This window comes from Fusarium vanettenii (genome assembly GCF_000151355.1).
Source record: "Fusarium vanettenii 77-13-4 chromosome 2 genomic scaffold NECHAsca_18_chr2_1_0, whole genome shotgun sequence".
Classification (NCBI taxonomy): domain Eukaryota; kingdom Fungi; phylum Ascomycota; class Sordariomycetes; order Hypocreales; family Nectriaceae; genus Fusarium; species Fusarium vanettenii.
In genome coordinates this window covers 3,045,935-3,064,136 of record NW_003315867.1, presented here as the reverse complement: position 1 = coordinate 3,064,136, position 18,202 = coordinate 3,045,935, and the positions used below count along the sequence as shown (strand labels likewise).

General features: G+C 52.2%; 4 protein-coding genes across 4 annotated transcripts; 2 read left to right on the top strand and 2 right to left on the bottom strand.

Annotated features, from left to right (window-relative positions):
• Nucleotides 1–927: 927 nt before the first annotated feature.
• NECHADRAFT_76724 (uncharacterized protein) lies at nt 928–1,356 on the bottom strand (the record flags this gene model as incomplete). The annotated part of the gene is made up of 1 exon (XM_003046113.1): nt 928–1,356. One exon carries the CDS (start codon nt 1,354–1,356, stop codon nt 928–930), a length of 429 nt encoding a protein of 142 aa, XP_003046159.1.
• A 2,958-nt stretch (nt 1,357–4,314) lies between these two features.
• On the top strand, nt 4,315–5,125 carry NECHADRAFT_99333 (uncharacterized protein; the record flags this gene model as incomplete). Its single annotated transcript, XM_003046694.1, has 1 exon — nt 4,315–5,125. The coding sequence occupies one exon, from the start codon at nt 4,315–4,317 to the stop codon at nt 4,996–4,998; it is 684 nt and encodes a 227-aa protein (XP_003046740.1). The 3' UTR covers nt 4,999–5,125.
• Nucleotides 5,126–5,348: 223 nt separating this feature from the next.
• Nucleotides 5,349–7,976, bottom strand: NECHADRAFT_76722 (uncharacterized protein; the record flags this gene model as incomplete). Its single annotated transcript, XM_003046112.1, has 2 exons — nt 5,349–5,945; nt 6,204–7,976. 2 exons carry the CDS (start codon nt 7,974–7,976, stop codon nt 5,349–5,351), a joined length of 2,370 nt encoding a protein of 789 aa, XP_003046158.1.
• A 7,539-nt stretch (nt 7,977–15,515) lies between these two features.
• NECHADRAFT_34050 (uncharacterized protein) lies at nt 15,516–17,222 on the top strand (the record flags this gene model as incomplete). Its single annotated transcript, XM_003046693.1, has 2 exons — nt 15,516–16,010; nt 16,080–17,222. 2 exons carry the CDS (start codon nt 15,516–15,518, stop codon nt 17,220–17,222), a joined length of 1,638 nt encoding a protein of 545 aa, XP_003046739.1.
• Between the last annotated feature and the right edge of the window lie 980 nt (nt 17,223–18,202).

Sequence of the window (18,202 nt, the reverse complement as noted above, 5' to 3'; positions counted from 1 at the left end):
ACCAATCCTCCTTTTCATATAAATCATTTTCCACCCTTCGAATCAAACAAAACCATACTCCAAACGTCAATCCTTCATCCAGGGTCATGAAGCATCATCACAAGTGTGAAGGCTCCTGCCCGGATCACCAACCATCCTAAAGGGGGTATCGCCAAAGAGAAGTATAGAAAAACCAGTTCATCAAAGAATCAGAGGTATTGAAGAGAATATGATTGTTTCCCGCGTCGCCGACGTCGTCCCCGTCTCCTTGGTCCCGTCTCCCTTTGTGGCAGCAGAGTCGGGAGGAGATGTTGACAGAATAACAATTCAAAGGGATCTCCAGCCAGCAACACGCACCGGCCGCAGTCCATGTGAGAAGGGGATTGATCTCAAAACCGTCGAGTGTTGACCAAGCCTGGAAGAGACGTCCTTGAGGAGTCTAAAAAGATGGGAAAAGGGGGTGAAGAAGATAAAAACAGGCTTGGTCGAGGTCAACGGTTACCCTTACACGTGGGCAGCGGCTCATAAACATTGCACAAGACACAGACTGGAGCTGTGTATGGCGCAGTCAACGCGCGCAAGTGCGTGCCGCCGGGGATGAATGAAACATTAAGTGTTGAAAACCCGCGAGGTGTGTCCAAGGAGCGGGTGTGCTCGATGAAGCGCATGGAAGCAAGTCGGGCTATCCATGAAGAAAGGGCAGAGTCTCAAGACTCATCAAGGTGAAGCAGAGTGTTGTTTGCCAGACGGCGAGTGTCGTTCTGCAGTCGATATCGTGGCGTTGTTAACGTCGTTTCATCGTAAAGAAATAGGCCGCGCTAATGGCCAAGGGTAAAAAGCAAAAGAGTCTGAAAGACTGAGTGATGAGATGATCGCATCGAAGAGTTCGGAAGTCAACAGTGGAAATCCACTGTCAGGGTCACCCCCTAGTTGCGTACTAGGACGCGACTATAGGAGGGCGACGACAACCATACCAGCAACACCAGCCAGGGCCATCTTGCCGACTTGGGCAACGGAAGCAGCGTTCTCGGGGACCTGAGAGGGCTGGCTAGAACCACCAGTGGTTCCGGCAGAGGCGGTGCTGGCGATGGTGCTCTTGGGGGTAGCCTCGTGAGAGGTGGCGTTGACAACAGAGACGAAGCTGGTGCTCTCAATGACGGGAGTAGAGGTGGTCTCGGCGACAGTCTCAACCTCAGAAGTGGTCTCAGCCTGGGTAGTCTCGGGTTGAGCCTCGGTGCTGTAGCCAGTCGCGGTGACGGTGTGAATCTGCGAGAGGAAATAGGTCTTGGTGAGGACCGCAGTGGAAGTTTGAGTGGTGGTATCCTCGGCGAGGGCGAGGGCTGGCAGAACAGCCAGGATAAGCTTAGAGAAATGCATTTTGTTGTTGAGTGTGTTGATGGACCGTGTAAGTGAGTGCTTTCAAAGCGTGTAGGCAGCGGTGTATCGCGCGCAAAAGTTGTGTACGAAGGTAGGCGGTCGTGTAAGTGAGCGAGTGGAATACTCTGTAAACCAAACAGCGAAAAGCCAGGCTATGTAAGCAAGTTTATAAAGGAAGCGATAGACTCTGCCAACGAAGTCTGTGGGGAAGAGATGTTTCGAAAGGTGAAGGCTAGAAGGATCCTAGAAGAGAGTGTCAAGGATGCGTCGGGGGGGGAAGGGGTCCATGAAGTACTCCGGGGCACTGGCACTGTCTATGCGACGAACAGCAAACAATGGCGCCGCGGGATCTTACAGGCGAGCCCTCCATTAGAGAGAGACCCGACCAGGGTACGGCTCAAGTGCAGCAAAGTGCCGCCAGGCCAGATGTTGACCATGATGGTGGGATGGGAGGGGCGGACTAGGCCGGAGCCCATTAAACTGGGTATAGGTGACACGGAATTAAGCCCTCGTTGGGCCGTGTCTCAGGTACTAGTGACCTAGTCAACGGGGCTTCATGGCCTGGGCCTCCCCCTCGAGGGAAATTAATTACAGCGCGTGTCGACAGCTTCAGGCACGCGAGCCGGGCGACCAGGCCCTGGGACGTGGCCCTGTCGTAGGCCCCATGTCCGTTTCTTTTGGCGTCATTGTATGTCCCCAGAAGCGCCAGCCCGTGGCCTTTGACTGTTCGGCCTTTGTCTCTTCTCTTGTTTTTGTGAGACAAACTTGAGATGGTCTTGGAGCAAGCAAGGTTTCACCGGTAGTGGTCATCCTGGTCTTTGGTGACGGACTGTTGGGATGGCGATGCAACCATGGGAAAAACTCTGCACTTTTTTCAACAGAACCGACAAGTCTTGCCGGGTGGCGATGAACGCAGGCTACGAGATGAGGGAATTACCTGACCGGCGGCGAGGCTCTCTCAGAGTCAGAGTGTGCCCAACGTGAAAGGCCTCGGCGGCCCCAGGACGTTGAGCCACTTTCTGGTCTTGGCCGCCAAATGACCTTCTCGAGCTTTTGCCCTGTCCAATCTGATGTTGGTAATGACCCTCTTCTCTCTTGTTCACAAAAAAGGCACAAGAGCCGTCGAGTAAAATTTGCACAATCTCCCTCCCCCCTCGGGATTGGTCAGGAACCCAGGCACACCCGCCCCGGTTCCTGCGTCGGCCTGTGAAATTGTGCCTGGCGCTTTGCCTCATTCAGGCACTCGTGGCCGGTGCGACAGTGGCTGTTTATTCCGCTGGGCAAGCTTGCTTGACTCTTGAGTCGCCAAGAGAACCCATCACTCGTCGATCATCACTACGAAAAGAGGTCATTCGCTCCGGACATGTGCGCTACTGTAATATGAAAAGTTTGATGAGGACATCTCGTTTGTAATTGCGACCCTCTTTGACTTGCTTTGCTCTTTGCAATGCGTGATGGCGACATGCTGACTGCGGAACAAAGAGCAAACAATGGCAGACTCCAGCTTTTGCACTTTGAAACTGCCTTGTGGTATTTTTAGGGCTTATTGCTTTGCCATAAGGCTCAAAGCCAGTTTTCTCTCCCCGTCGAGCTGAAACTCTGCCACCGAGGACAATCCTGGTCAGGTTGTTGGAAACTCAACGGTCTTTGTTGACCCGTGCCATGCCGGTCCAAGGAACGAACTGATGGAACACGGGGGAATTCTGACAACCTTGGAGAGAGGGGAGAGTAAGCACTGATCGGAGGCCATGATCGGCTACCTACCCGCCCCGGATTTGCTACGCGTCGGGTTGACTCGTGCCCGCGTTCTAGTACTGTACGCACTCTACAGTGCATCCCCTCGTGTTGAGTCATGCTGTGCAACTTGATTTGTGATGAGCTCTTTTAATCTCTCACACACCGCCCGTCCTCTTGAGCATGACTTTTGTGTGTCAGTCCAATCACTTCAGTGGGAAAAGAAAGGTCCTTGACGTGGCCATGTCGTGTGAAGCCAGCGCATGAGACCAGCGGGCCTCTTCTCTTAGGTTTTCCCACCTTATTTTAAGCTGCTCGCTTCTCCATTGGTGAGACGCGCTTTAAAAGAATGGGGAACCGCGGCAGCTTTCCGTGGTCCAATTGCAAGGTTCTTGATCCCCTGGACCTGTCTGTCTCTTGCTCAGCCCTGCTCCAGTGGGGACACATGCAGTTCGACAATCTGTGACAACAGAGGTTGACGTCAAAGTCATTGCACCGTAGCAACCGGGAGAACCAACGGTCAAATTCAACCTTGCGCTCGCTTTGCGGCAGAGTAGAAGGGCGGGTATTGGGACCCGAAAGTTTGCTAAGCGGAAACCTATCCGAGATGCCAGCTCATGCATCGCGCAGATCAATGCTTTCCGCTTGTTCTGTGAGTTGTCAACAAACCTCACCAAGACATGAGCGTTCGTTGCCAGGCGCGATGCGCAAGAATGCGGGACTCTGCCGTCGGTTAAGCAGGTCGCGCGGACGTGACGTAGTAGTTGTCGCAATAATGCAATACTTGTCTTCCATTGCATTTGTTTGTTGTTGCAGGCAGCAGGAAGAGTCCACTTTACCACATTCTAATGAGCTGCCTGGCTGTCTGCCTCCAAGAACAAGCTGAGGGAGCGCATGTGATGCAGGCTGTGTCGCTGAGTAGCTCAGGCGCTGTGGCGTTGAGCAGCCTCTTGTGGCGGGAAGAGAAGTCACGGGTACAGCTTGGACATGTCAGAGGCCACCAGTTCCAGTCTGCGAAATAGGAATAAAAGCAAAGATCGCAAACGCGAGAAAGACTTCTTAGAGGTGTCGCGAGCTCAACGAGAAACACGTGAAGCCAACCGTTGGCCCGTTGCGACGCCTGAACAAGGTTTTGTGGGTCCATCCGCCTTTGTCATCATCGTATCAACTCCAAAGCTTCAAACTCTCACAGTCCATCATCCATCAAGTCAAACATCAAAAGCCATGACTGACTCACCACCACCGCAGCCTCGCGCTCACTCGAAATCCCCTGCCCCGCGCGAAGAACCATCCCGTGACAACAGCGACTTGCCTCCTCGGAGGCCCAGGGACCGATCGCGATCGCCCGCGCGCAGGCCTAGAGGCTCAGGCGGCTTCAGATGGAAGGGTGATCGGAGGGACAACGACAGGCGAGACTTTCGCCGACGGTCGCCACACGGACGTGGGGATCGGGACCGTGATCGCGATCGCGACCGGGGTTATGGCAGAGACCGAGGCCGTGATCGAGAACATGGCAGGGACCGTGACCGGGACCGCGATTATCGCAGAGACAACCGGGACCGAGACCGCGACCGTGGTGACCGTGGCGACCGAAGAGATCGCGAACGCGACAGGGACCAACCAAAGGAGAAGAAAGAAAAGCCCAAGGCGCCTGTAGCCCAGGCAGGAGAAGAGATGATCATCGTCAACGTCAACGACCGACTTGGCACAAAGGCAGCGGTGCCCTGCCTAGAATCCGACACGGTCGGACAGCTCAAGATGATGGTAGCGGCACGAATCGGTCGAGACCCCGGCCAGATCATTCTCAAGCGACAGAGCGAGAGACCTTTCAAGGACCACATTACACTTGGAGATTACGGCATTTCGAACGGTGTGCAGCTCGACCTGGAAATTGACACACGGGATTAATATCGTCGAGAAAGGTTATTACAGGAGTTCAGGGACAACGGATGGATCAAACACACGGCCATGGCTACCGAAGCACTTGGTTAAGAAATTGCTTGCTTGAAAGGAAATTGATTTTGACATCATAGCGCCTGCTAAACCCAAGAATGAACATGTTTCAACGCCAAACAGAGGCACTATCATGTTCCCCAAAGGCCGTTCATTTCGTAAGCATCTCGTGCGTGAGCATGATAACAAGACAATATACGCAAAGAGATATATGCCCATCATCCAAATATATAAATGACAAAAGAAAGGAACAGAGCCAAGTCTTGTATCCAAATAATCCGCCCCTCATCCAACGCCGTGAACGTTCAAAAAAACCTTTGATCGGTAAACGATGTTTCCTCATACTTATCGAAGTCAAACCACTTCGTAAGATCTGGACCAAGGCTCTCATCTATTTCCATGCTGTCTGGTTCAGCTGATTGATACATTGCTTTCAGACTGTCGTCCGGCTCCGTATTGGCTTGTCCTGACTCATACGCTGAGTCTCGCTCAATCTTGATCTGTTGACCGAATGGTATCAAGCCATTAAGCGACGAGTTCTGAGGACGCAGAGTCTGTTGACGAACGGGGGCATCTTGTCGGCCAACAGATTCCTGAAGCGCAGGATTGGACCCGATGTACTGGAAGGGGTCGTCGTCGTCGTCGTCCGGATCAAGCAACAAATATCTGGGCTCGTCCATATCAGGTGAAGGTATGGGCAAAGGCTCTCCCAGAGTAGACGGAACCTGCGAGGCAGTGGCTTGTGAAGGAGTGCGTTGGAAGAATGATTCGAGCCGTAGCGCCAGATCAAAATTGTCAATTGGAGTTGTCGTCTGGATCTGAGGCATACCAGATTCTTGAAGGTTGCCAGTGTACATAAGATTGCCAAACGGCTGCTGGTTGGTCAGGTCTTGATAGCTCAACTGTGCCAATAGGTTTGGCCCTCGTTGATTATCAATGGATTGTAGGAGTTGCTGATGAGATTGGCTGTCGAATTGCTGAGAGACTTGATATGTCGGTGATTGATGCGCCGATTGTGCAGGCTGATGTAAAGGATTATGTGAATCGCTTAAAGATTGTTGCATATTCGTAGACTGGAAAGACTGACCATGAGACCTTGACTGTCTCATGGGCAGTGAGAGTGCGAGGCTGTTATCCTCTGGAGACATTCCTTGTCTCACCTGGCGATAGATCTCATCGGGAAGAGGAGATTGGGACTGGAAGCTTCGAGTGGCTGCCTGCCTCCATGAAGGGCTGAGGGAGAGCGAAGACTGTGAAGGGGGCCTTTGGGCTGGTGTTGAGAGTCGTGGAGGATTCTGCGCAGGTACCTCTAGGTGTAATGCTCCCGGTCGTCGGGAAGTTGCTGACTTGTTTGACTTGCCCGTCGGTTGTAGGGAGCGAAATTGGTTCCCGTTGGACGATTCTTGCGGAGTTTGTTGACCGATCCGCTGGTTGCGTCCTTGTTTCGGCTGCGGCTCTCTCGCGGCCGATCGGTTTCGACCCTTTGGTGGTCTTCGGCCGTGGCTCGGTGTATCAAAATTGGGAGGCGCGCTTGGAGGGTCATCCTTGGAGCAAAAGGTAGTGTACAGAATATACACCTTCGTCGACTTTGGCTGCTCTGCCATGTACGAGCATAAAGGTCCAGCGAGGTGTGCCTTCATCTCTCTCTTGGAAAAACCGCACCAGCAGCGCAAGCAGAGGGCCGTGCCATGATGTTCTGGGTCATCAAAGTTGACCTCCCCCCACTCATGAAGAGACTTGCACGTGGTACAGTTTCCTGTCGCTTTGGTCCCCGGGTCGTACAGCTGGCAGCTCATCAGATATGCGCGATTACCATATCTCGGGTCTCTAGCCCGGATAAGCCCATGATGATCGACGGCATGTGTGACGATGTGGGAAATCTCAATCTTTCGTCCTTGACAAGCAGTCCTGCCGGAAGTCGAGTATTTGGCGTTGTCGTGCAACCAAAAGAAGCAGGTTTCTTCGGAGCCAACAAAGTTCTTTTCTGAAAATTGACAGTCTGGGCTGCACTCAACTCGGTCATCTTGGAAACTTGATGAGTTGGAGGGCCCGGGATCAGGGTGAGACTGAGGTTCTCTTTGGGTTTGTTGTCGAGACCTCCCAGGAACCGTTTGTGGGATGCGATTTGCTGCTTGTCGAGACGAGTTGGCTGGGCCCGGAACTGCTGGCGAGGCTCTCGGCAAGCGACGCCCTGTTCTGTGTCGCTTCTGCCGTCGCCTGGTGCCCTGTTCGTCATCCGTTAAGCGGCTGTTCTGGCGCTTTGGCTGCTTCCTTGTAATAGAACAAGTATCCGTCTCCGATGGGTTGGTCGAAGCCCAGTGAACCTGGTGTAGCCCAGGGTGGGGGGAGTGTTCCTCCTTGACCCCGCGAGTTGGAGGGGTCGTCTGAAGAGACAAGCTTGCGTGCCCTCTATCACTGCCAAATGTGTCTGGTGGCCTGCCCTCGTCATGATGCCCTGTATCATGGTATTTCGAGTTGCGGTCGGAGAAAGACGGCGTAGACTCGGGAGCTTGGAATGCAGCATTGGAACCCAGCAGGCGATCTTGGAAGGTGTTTCCGTCGTGATTGCGGTGGGCTGCAAAAGCAAAGACAGTAGGGGCCTGGATGGACGAAGGCTTGAGTTTGCTAGCGTCGGAGTGGGATGTCTGAGGCAGAACAGTGTCGACTAGGCCTACAATCTCGCCGTTATGGCGCATACGCTCGTCCAAAGGGAGAGAGTTGATGATGGCACCCGGAGCTGGCCGGGAGCTGTCTTGTCTGTTGAGCCATCGTGAGGCTTTGTCGCGTGACTTTCTCTCATACTCTCGCTGTTCCTCCTCTATGGTCCATTCAGTTGGAGGTGGAGGGATATATGGGCTGGCATCGAGGTCGATGCTGGCGACGCTATGGGTCGTGATGCCAATGTTGGCGTTTTTGGTTGGTTCCAGGTCCATCGTTTCTACCGGTCGGCGCAGGGTAGGCTCCGAGGTCTCTCCGATGACGTTGCAGCCTGCTAGGCCTTGCGAGTTACCCGGTAGCAGGCACAGACGAGGATGGCGGCAGTTTGTAAAACAGACTCAGAGCAAATGAGGTTGGCGGGTGATGGGCCCAAGGATAAAGGGATGAGGAAGATGATTTGGAAAAGGGAAACGAGGCGCAGACTGTGCGAAATGGTCCTGATACACATACGAATGGGCGTCGCAGAGGTTTGGTTGTGCTTGTACAATCAGGCTCCGGGTTCTGCCATCATGATTGGTTATAAATGTGGTTGTAGGCGTTTTTTCAACCCCTGCTTTTCAACCCCCCTGATACTGTGTGTACACAATTGTGGAAGAGGATCCATATCGGGCGTAAGTGCATTTTGCGGTGCAATTCGGATTTCGAGGCGATTGTTGAGCCTCAATTCGTGACATGATGGAGCGGGTTTGGATGTTGAAGGGGTTGAGTTTCAAAAGTTACGAGGATTAATCGCAGATTCGCCTGGTTGGAAAGTGAAGCCCATTTTGGCAATCGCCGACTGGTCATGAGGGCTTATGTCATCAGGGATCACCATCCCGTGAACATCCGCCATCGGAGACTTGCGGGGCTTGGTTGATGAGAGCAGAGCCTCAATTGACAGGGCTGCAGCTTCTGTTGAGCCTCAGTTCGAATATGAGGCGAGAAGGGCAAGAACAGCATTGAACGTGACTGGAAGTCCAACGTGACAAGGTCTGTTCATCCCCACTTCGCTTGGGTAGTCTATCGGGACGATGCTAGCTCTTCTCCGCGGGGAAGATCGTGAAAATGGGGTTCCCCAGACTACGTATTTGCCGAGCGTCTAGGGTCTCGTTTCTTTGTCGGGTATGCAGGTTATCATTTCGACAAACTTTGCTTTTCTTAGCCATAGATATGCTAGGCAACCCTAACCAGGACGTCAGATTTGTCCTTTACCCATGCTCTTCATCACTCGCCAAATTAGCGCCAAGATGTCTGTAAGAAATGCACTCGTAAAAGTATAGGGTATGTCAAATCGTTCATGAGGTCTAAACATCTGGAGTATTGTTTACACACCGACCTTCTTTCCATCAGAGAGTTCAAGTCTGCCTATAGCAAAAAAGAGAGCTTCTGAATATCATCTCACCCGAAGTTTAGTCCCTCGTTTGCTTGCAGTCCAAGACAGACTCAACCACCCACCCTCTACCTGGCATTTGGCGATTCGTACTCAGTCTAACTTGAGTCGGCATGACCTTGGTTGTCTCGCCACAGGCATGGACATTGGCCTTGGTATAGTCAGAAAGAGAGTCCGTCTAATGTAGTGAAAACATGCGGGTCAAGTTCACATCAATTCACCCCAATTTACGTCGATTTATATGGGTTCACGTCGGTTCACGTCAGGACAAGAGGGACAGTAACAGCTCTCTGGGGCCAAACGAAGCCAGAGGAAACCCAGCCAGAGTCCCAACATGCCCGATACTGCTCGCGAACACCGTATCAGGGTTCGTGTCCAGTCGTCCCGGCCCTCGACAGTTTTATCAGTCGAGAATCCAAATTTGAATGTTTCCGACGGAGAAATCTCGTTCGGGATACTCGAGGAGGAGCATGATTCTCAGCGTTCGGTATTCTTTCGCGGCCATGAGGTTCATCGCTGAGGTCGTTTTCAGATCGCAAAGGGGTATTGGATTAGGAATCCATCGTGCGTGTCGTGGTCTACCAGGGCCGATGAACGGGTTTCTGTTGGGTGCCCAAGTATTCGAGGTTGGGCTGTGGTTGCACCAGTTCGGGGCTCATCAACATCAACGATACCGTATCGATCTCCTGATGCCAATGGAGTGAGCGGCCGAGGAACTCGCCTTAGTGTCGCGGTGGGTGTGTTGAGAGCTTTGGGAACGTCCAAAATGTCATGCTAGATCTGGTCGTGGAATCCGCGGCGAGCATTTCCTTTCTCGACAGGATAAGAAAAGTCCAAGCTTTGACAGGGAGTGTCGACATTGAGGTGGTGATCCTGACAGATTACCATCCAACCGCGAATTTGGAGTTCAGATCCTGGATAAACAAGGCATTATTCTTCGAGTGGTTATGGAATCGTCCGACCGGGCATCGAGAGTCATCGAAATATTGTGTGGCCCGGGCCAAGTCTTGGGTTGCGTTTGCAGGTCGACCTTGATATTATCCCAGCCCATGTAATGTCTCAACAACGGAACATCCGAGGGGAGGAAAAGAGGCATCGGAATTCAGTTGCGAGGACTGCTTCTTTTGTTGACGACTGTTCTCAGCTGACACGGCAAGAATAGCGTGTTTGGCGGCGGAGACTGCCGGTCGTCAGGCGCCGCATCGTGAGTCTGACCCAGGTCGGAAAAATTGACCGAGAATTGGGGCATCGTGAGGTCCGGAATATATTTCCGTAGATGGAACTGGGACTTGGGATCCGAAATGACAAGTCTCTTGTACTATATGAAAGCAAGCGGCTGAAGCAATGATAGAGTAGATCTGAAAGCAAAGTCGGTACCATCCAGAACCGTTCACGATTGGTAGCAGAAGCACTTAAAGCAAGAGATGCCTCGTCTGGTTCTTCAAGAGCATTCACAGGTGCAACCTTCAAGTTGCTCGAAAGCGCTCGACTGTGCCGCCATAGTTGGGTCGAGGGTATCAGAGGTGAGTACAAGTCATATCACACAATCATGGCCATCCTTGAAGCCAAGGCTACCGGAATGAGACTGCCGGATAGGACTGGCCGTTATGCTGGCTCTATAGCATGTTGAAACATGTTGATATCTCAGGGTTCAGTCCGAGAGAAGTTCCAGGCCGAACAAGGCGTCGTATCGGCTCCCAGTACTTTCACCGAGGCAATAGACGAGTCAAGTCGATCAAACCGATTCTCCAACAACCGTGGCAGTGCCAACGGACCTTCTCCAAAAGCGAGCCTCGAAAGCAACGGAACCGCTGGACTTCTTGGCAACGATCAAAATGCCGCATGCACCGCCGCAACGGCATGGTATTGTGAACGAGTGGTGAAAGGGTGTGTGATGCGATTCTCGGACCCATCTACACCAAGCCCGTCGTCTTGGGCTGGCTCGGGGAGAATTGCGACATTTGGATATGAACAGACAAGGGTGCGGAGTGGGATTTCCGTGGGTCCCCACGCCCGACCAGAGGCACCGGGATACTCCCGAGGATGACGGCCATGACTCGGGCAAAACTCGACAGTCGCTGCGTTTGTTCGCCCTAAGATGGAAGTTATGCTGCGCTACGGTGCGCCAAGTTTCAACGGAAGAGAGCAACGGCTTGCTGACTTCTGGTCGTGCTTGTTGCGGTTGTTCTTGCTCCCCAGCCGATAAACAGAACCGCATCAAGATTATCGACAGATTGCGATCGTGGTAGTACCACAATGCCGACGCAAGGGACATGCACAGAGAATCCCTGGCGTGCAAGACATGGTCAAGCTTGCTGTCGCGCCCAGCTTCTCCCCAAGTGAACATGGGCAGACAAAGCTCTGGCTTGGTTACTCCGCATGAGGAGAAGCCGGGCGAGTCGCAATGGGTCGACTGGTACCGTTTCCCGCCCAAGTTGTATCTGACTGTCACTCCAGTTGCAATGATGTCATGAGATCATGCTCGAAGAATTGAGGCGAGCCAAAACTTGGCTACGAGGCTCCAGATAAGATCACGAGCCTTCGAGCATATTGTGCTTCGCATCCAGGGCGATCGCTTTCGCCCCTTCATCAAAGCAGAGACGGGCGAAGGCCAAGACGCGGTCCGTTCCCCTCGCTGGTAGCGTCGAAGGATGTCGTCCATAAAGGGAAATAGGCGGCGCGACTTTCGCTTTGGAGATACGGGTCATCCAGGCAATCGGCAAATCATCGATGTTGCACGTTCTTCGTCACAAGGGGGCGGCGTTGACGAGTGTCAGCTCAATTCGGCAAGTTGCGGCGGACCGGGGTGAACGGGCTAGTGGGGCTGCGGAGGGGACGACATTGCCCTTCTTGGCCGTGGAAGAATGCCATGATCGCCGAACCGTCTAGAATGTCGTTGCCGTGTTGTTGTTTCGTTGATAGTTTGCGATTCGTGGTTTGTGGGTTGCGTGCTTAGGTTGAGGCAGGCGAACGGGAAGTTGAGGCGGGCAGTCGCAATTTGGAAGGCGGTTGACCGTTCCTCACGTGCTCTGCTGCAGTACGTACCATCTAAACCTCAATTCCATCGTTCCAGGATGTTTGCCCTCCATTTGAGAAACCATGAATGGATAATTACTACGCGGTACGTATAGCCAGTTTCAATTCTCACCGCTCTCCCTCATGATCAAGCTTCCCCTACGCCCGCAGCACCAACCAAGTCCCGAAGCACCGCCTCAGGCCGAATCAGCTGACTCCCGTTGTTGCCAATTCAAAAGACGCTACCCCAACCAAGAATTTTAGCGTGTGCGGGGGATGGGAACGGGCCCCACTCAGGCTTCGGTGTCACCCTTGCCCACTTGTTCATGCCAACCATCATTCAGCTTCGAAAGATGGAGTAGGAGAATTTCTGTGATGTTCCCTCATCCCTGTTTTGATAAACTTGATGTGATATGCCAAGAAGATACCTGTATAAGACCGGAGAGAGTCCCGAGAGGGTCGCACAGCTCACCGAGTCCCACCCTCGGAGGCTTGGACATCTTCAGCTCCATGCGTGCATGGAATGACCAATTGAGGTGAGCGCAATGTGATAATTGGGCTTTGCAGAGAGGATCCCCTGATCTAACGATGCCTGACCCTCTCAAAAGCATTACCGTCTCCGCACGCTCATGCGTCAAGACTCAAACATGCTCACATTACTTACCGCGTGCCGCCGTCCGGCCGGCCGGTTGCCGCTGATCCTAGAAACCCCATGTTATGTATCGATGTGCTTCACACGTTTGCGATCCTAAAGACCCATGTCGACATGGCCCACTCCTATTCCTTTGGCAGCGTTGCCGAGTCTGAACTAGACGCCCTTGCTTCCCCAAGAAAAGACTCACGTCATCTGGGGTTGTTTTATGCCCGGAAGCCCGGGGAATCCGGGGATGTTACGGGTGGATCTTGCAACATCCGCTCTGACGTCTGCTCATGGTCTCCAGGTATTTCCAGTTGCACATCAGACGACGGCTGATTAAATTCTGTCCTACGAAGCATGGCCTGAATGAGTCTAAACACGTCAATGGGACAGCTGCCGTGGGGGAAGCTAGCGGCAGGCAAGCCATCGGGATGTTTCATGAACCCGCCGCTTGGTAATTCTTTGAGAGGGGCCTGAATATCAAATGCTGAGACAGGCCTAGTGGTCTTGTTAGGCACTAAGATGTGGAGTTTTGACAGCCCTTGATGGCCATTTTTGACCTAGCAAGTGTGATATCAAGAGGTCCTTCTGGCAGCCCGTACACTCTGCAACTGCCTGGCTGCAAGTTTGAATTTCATGAAGGAAGCATGATGCCATACCGGAAACACTCTGAATGACGAAAACGAGTGCTTCTTCGACATAGCTCAACACACCACTCACGTACCCAGTGGCTTGACCTGCTGCCGAAGCTCGTAAGGTCTGTCGACGAGCGCAGATTCAGACTCGAGTTGAAACCTCCGAGATGGAGGCATGTCGATCCCTACTCAACCAATAACCTTCTAGAATACTGCCATGCTTCGATCGCGCCAAGATGGACGCCACGCAACGGAGTGGCCGCGGCACTTGCGAGGTGGCGGCTACTAGGAATAACGCTGTTGGATGGGATCAACATGGATTTTGGAGAAGTTGGTGTAGTTGGAGTAAGTATCGGAAGTTTTGCTCCTGGATGATGCTTTTCAGGCTCGAGTTTCTCAACTCAAAAGAAATATCATGAAGGTCGAGATATTGAATATCGTGCTATCTGGCTGCTCTCTGAAGAGGTAGGTAGTCCATCAACTCGTCTGGCAAGACCCATCCTGGATCTTGGACGTCGATCGCCGTGCGCTGAAGGGTTAGCGCCGCCGGAGGTACTTGGGGTAAGTCTTGACTTGGCGGTTGGGGGACAAACGCTACAGACACGAGGTGTGCTTGGGCCATGCCCGTGACAGGCAACCGCCAGCGAATGGGTGTGGGTGAGACGCGGCGTTGCATTTGGTGGTGAAGCGAGCGTCCCAGATCTGGACGCCCCTGCGATACCTCCGGTTGATTCCCGCGGTTGGGTTGTTGTGAAAAGTCACCCGACACGAAGGAATAACAGCTCGGAACCGACTTGGATGGAACTGGGGTGGACATGGGGACTGAGTCAAGTGAAGATGAGAACAGAATGAAGATGTTGAAGACCACAATGGCCGTGTCCATGAATGCGTGGACTAACATAGATGAGGCGAGATAGCTCATGTATGGCACACAAACACATGGAGACCAAGATCGGAGGGATACCCCAAAAGCTACGTACAGCACTTCCGAGGGGAGAATTTCCACTTGTGTCAAGCTTGGAGATGGAAGGTCCCAGGAGAAGCATCATGATTCCTGAGGTTACAGGCCAATCTTGATGGACATGAAGGACCATCCCCGGACCCCGGACCCCGGACCCCAGGCCTCTCTGGTCGTCATGAGGCCTGATCCATGAGCCATGGCACCTCAATTTTCAGGCGACGACAGACGTTTCCACGGGGGCCCCAATCGGCGTTCAGTGATTACGTACAGGGGGTCGCTGGCCCTTACCCGACTCGTCCATCCCGCAAAATCCCCGCATCATGCCCCAGGTATCACCCGTCATCATCGCCCAAGCTCCACACTCCCCCCTGGCAAAGAGTCTTTTCCCCCGCGCCATTTCTCCAGCTTTTTTATTCCCTCTCCAGACTCTGGAACCGCGGAGATTCCCCACATGTTTAAACCGTGGCTGTTGAAGGTGGATGAATAGCGCACTCAGGGGTAAAGGGGTTGATGAGACTGGTAAGACTGATGAAAAATTGTATTGTAATTTATCGCAATGGGATAATCTTTTATCATGCTGCTCAACCATCACTGTCCGTGACATTCACTGACAAACTCATCGCCGCTTGTTACCCCCCTGTTCGGCTTGGCCCTTGCAAACAGGCCCACTCGTAGTCCAGCCCAAGTCAGTTTGGCCGCGGCAAATTGGTGCCCTCTAACTGGCTGCGACAGACTTTCTTGGTTGACCGGTGTTATCCTAGTGGCGCCACGCGGGAGGCCAATCGTCATTCCTCTGGGGCAGGGGAGGGGGGGACGCAGACACCCCCCCTGGTCGTTGACTTTGTCCAAGACCTTGCACCCTAAAGTTTGGAGCCAAGGAAGACGGCTCAACGCCGTGTTTGTTAGCAGTTGAGGGGAATTGGAGAGACTGGGGTCCTTTTTGTTTTACTATATAAGCTGCCCGAGTCCTCCCTAGACTCAAGCTTGTCACTACTCTCCATCGCAACACAGCCTCATTGGCTTCACTTGAATTCTTCCTCACTTGATTTCAAGTGGCTTCTTCTTCATTTGGACTCATAGTGGCTTCGTCCTCATAGTCTCTTCACCTTCCATCTACCATCAGTCAAGTCTTCCACCATGTCCAGCCTTAAAGACGAAAAGGTCTTTCACGACGAAGGGGACGGCACTGTCGAGGATATCGACGTCGTCCCCTCCGACCTCCCCGTCCACCTTGGAGAGGATGTCGCCTACGGTCCAAGCGGCATTGCCGGTGTCATTCAATCACCTTTCGTGTTTGCTGCTGCCCTTATTGCCTCTATGGGTGGTTTCTCCTTTGGCTACGACCAAGGTGTGATTTCCATCATCAATGTCATGGACCAGTTCCATGACGTCTTCCCATATGCAACTAGCGGCTTTGGCAAGGGATTTATGACCGCAATGCTGGAGTTCGGCGCCTTCATCGGCTGCTTCTTCATGCCTTGGCTTGCGGACAAGATCTCACGAAAGAAGGCCATTTTCGTCGTCACGATATTCTTTAATGTGGGAGCTATCCTTCAGACTGCTGCTGTCAATTATGAGATGCTTGTTGTTGGGCGTACGATCGGTGGTATTGGAGTTGGCACTTTGGCGATGGTAAGTCTTTTTAGCAACTTTATTCTTTCCAAACCTGCAAAAGAAATCTAGTCTAACTTAATGCTTTAGGGTGCCCCACTTTACATCTCTGAAATCTCACCTCCTAACCTCCGCGGTACCCTGCTCGTCCTTGAGTCGATTTCGATCTGTCTCGGCGTCGTCGTCTCGTTTTACATCACATACGGAACTCGCCACATGGAAGGAGAGATTGCTTTCCGCCTCCCTCTCGGTCTTCAAATGGTCTCTGCCACCATCGTCGGTTTCGGCATTTTCTTCTTCCCATACTCGCCACGCTGGCTCGCTCTTGTTGGCCGCAACGAAGATGCTCTTGCCAACCTATCCCGAATGCGCCGTCTTCCTGCAGATGATGAGCGAGTTCAGACTGAATACAAGGGAATCGTTGCTGAGGCCCAGTTCCAGAAGACCGTCCTAGAGCGCCGCCACCCCGGCAAGCACGGTATTAGACTCGAAATTCTCACCTGGTTGGACCTATTTAGTCCTAATACCTGGAGACGAACTGTTGTTGGTTGCGGAGTCGCTTTTTTCCAACAATTTAGTGGAATCAACGCCTTCATTTACTACGCTCCAACGCTCTTCCAGTCCCTAGGACAAAGCGAAGAGATGGCTCTCGATATGTCTGGTGTTTTTAACATCCTTCAGTTCGTTGCTGTCTGTGTCTGCTTCTTTATAATCGACCGGGTGGGCCGACGCCCCCTCGCTATCTTCGGCGGCCTCGGCGGCCTCGTTTCCTGGGGAATTATGGCCATTCTTGTCGGCCTTTTCTCTGACAACTGGAAGGCACACTCCGCTGCCGGCTGGGGAGCTGTTGCTATGGCTTTTATGTTTATCCTGACTTATGGAGTCTCTTACTCGCCCCTTGGTTGGGCTCTCCCCTCCGAAGTCTTTCCCACCGCAACTCGATCAAAGGGCGTCGCCTTGTCCACAGCAACTGTTTGGCTCTGTAACTTTATTATAGGCCTTATTACGCCGCCTATGATAGAGAATATCGGCTTCGGAACGTATGTATTCTTCGCCTGCTGGTGCGGATTAGCTGCTGTGTGGGCATACTTCCTTGTGCCTGAGACAAAGGGCAAGACACTTGAACAGATGGACGAAGTTTTTGGAGACAACAGTGGGCAAGAGGAGAGGGAGATTATGCAGGCCACAGCAGCACAGGTGATGCGTGCTGGCGTTCCCACACACCAGGTTTGAACTATCCCTTTATTGCAACCAGACTAGATACACCCGTACTAGATACCAGACCGCAAGAACACTAGGATCCAATTAGCGAGCAATAAACTTTCATATGATTTATTAATTGAAAGGAAACCAATCCTTGATTCGTCGCAGAAATGTGAGTGTTTCGGGGGTAGGGGTTAGTGACCCCTATTCAGACTCAACCCTGAGACAGTATGCCTTGGAGTTCTAACAGGCTTTCTGAATTACTTTTGCCCCGAAGATTAATCTTTAAAGGTAAACTTGCATTTAATAATTTAGGGGGAGTTGGATTAACCCTGTTTCACACACCATCTTGAGGTTTGAGAATTGAGACAGGGGCGAGGAAACTCTGAATTTAGTTAGGCCAAACGCCGCGGATAGACTTGCTATGAGATAAAGTCAAAAAATAGCATTCTAATCCATTGCATTCAATTGGTTTATTATTAACTGCATCGGTTGATTCTGGGAGAAGCGGGATAACTCGACCTAGGTGCTAACTCATGGGCTCTCTGCGTTTCGGATGGATCTTCCTAGTTGCTTTAAGTTGCTTTCACCTCTCTTTGAATTCATTGCTACATGGTCACTTGTATGCCGTTCTGGTTATCGATGAATTCATATTTATTGCTCTTATTCTAGTGGAAGAGTAGGTTGTCGTCACGTATGTTACTACGCGCCTTCCGTGGGGCTGCCCGATTTTACCTACCTCATAGGTAAATTAGGGTAGGCCAAAGAGACCACATGCCTCGATTTAGCAACTAAGCAATGATTTTATTTTAACCTTAAAGTGTAAAAACCTTACTTCAACTGAGCAAGTATCTATTTTTATCCCCATAGAGCAAACCTATGTGAAAACATCGAGCCACCTGTCTCCCATTACCACACTTCAGATGACAGGTCGCTTTAGTAGCTAGCAATATTTCTAAATAAACGTAAGGGGGCGCTGAAAACCGCAAAGAGCTCATTGAGAAAATCTT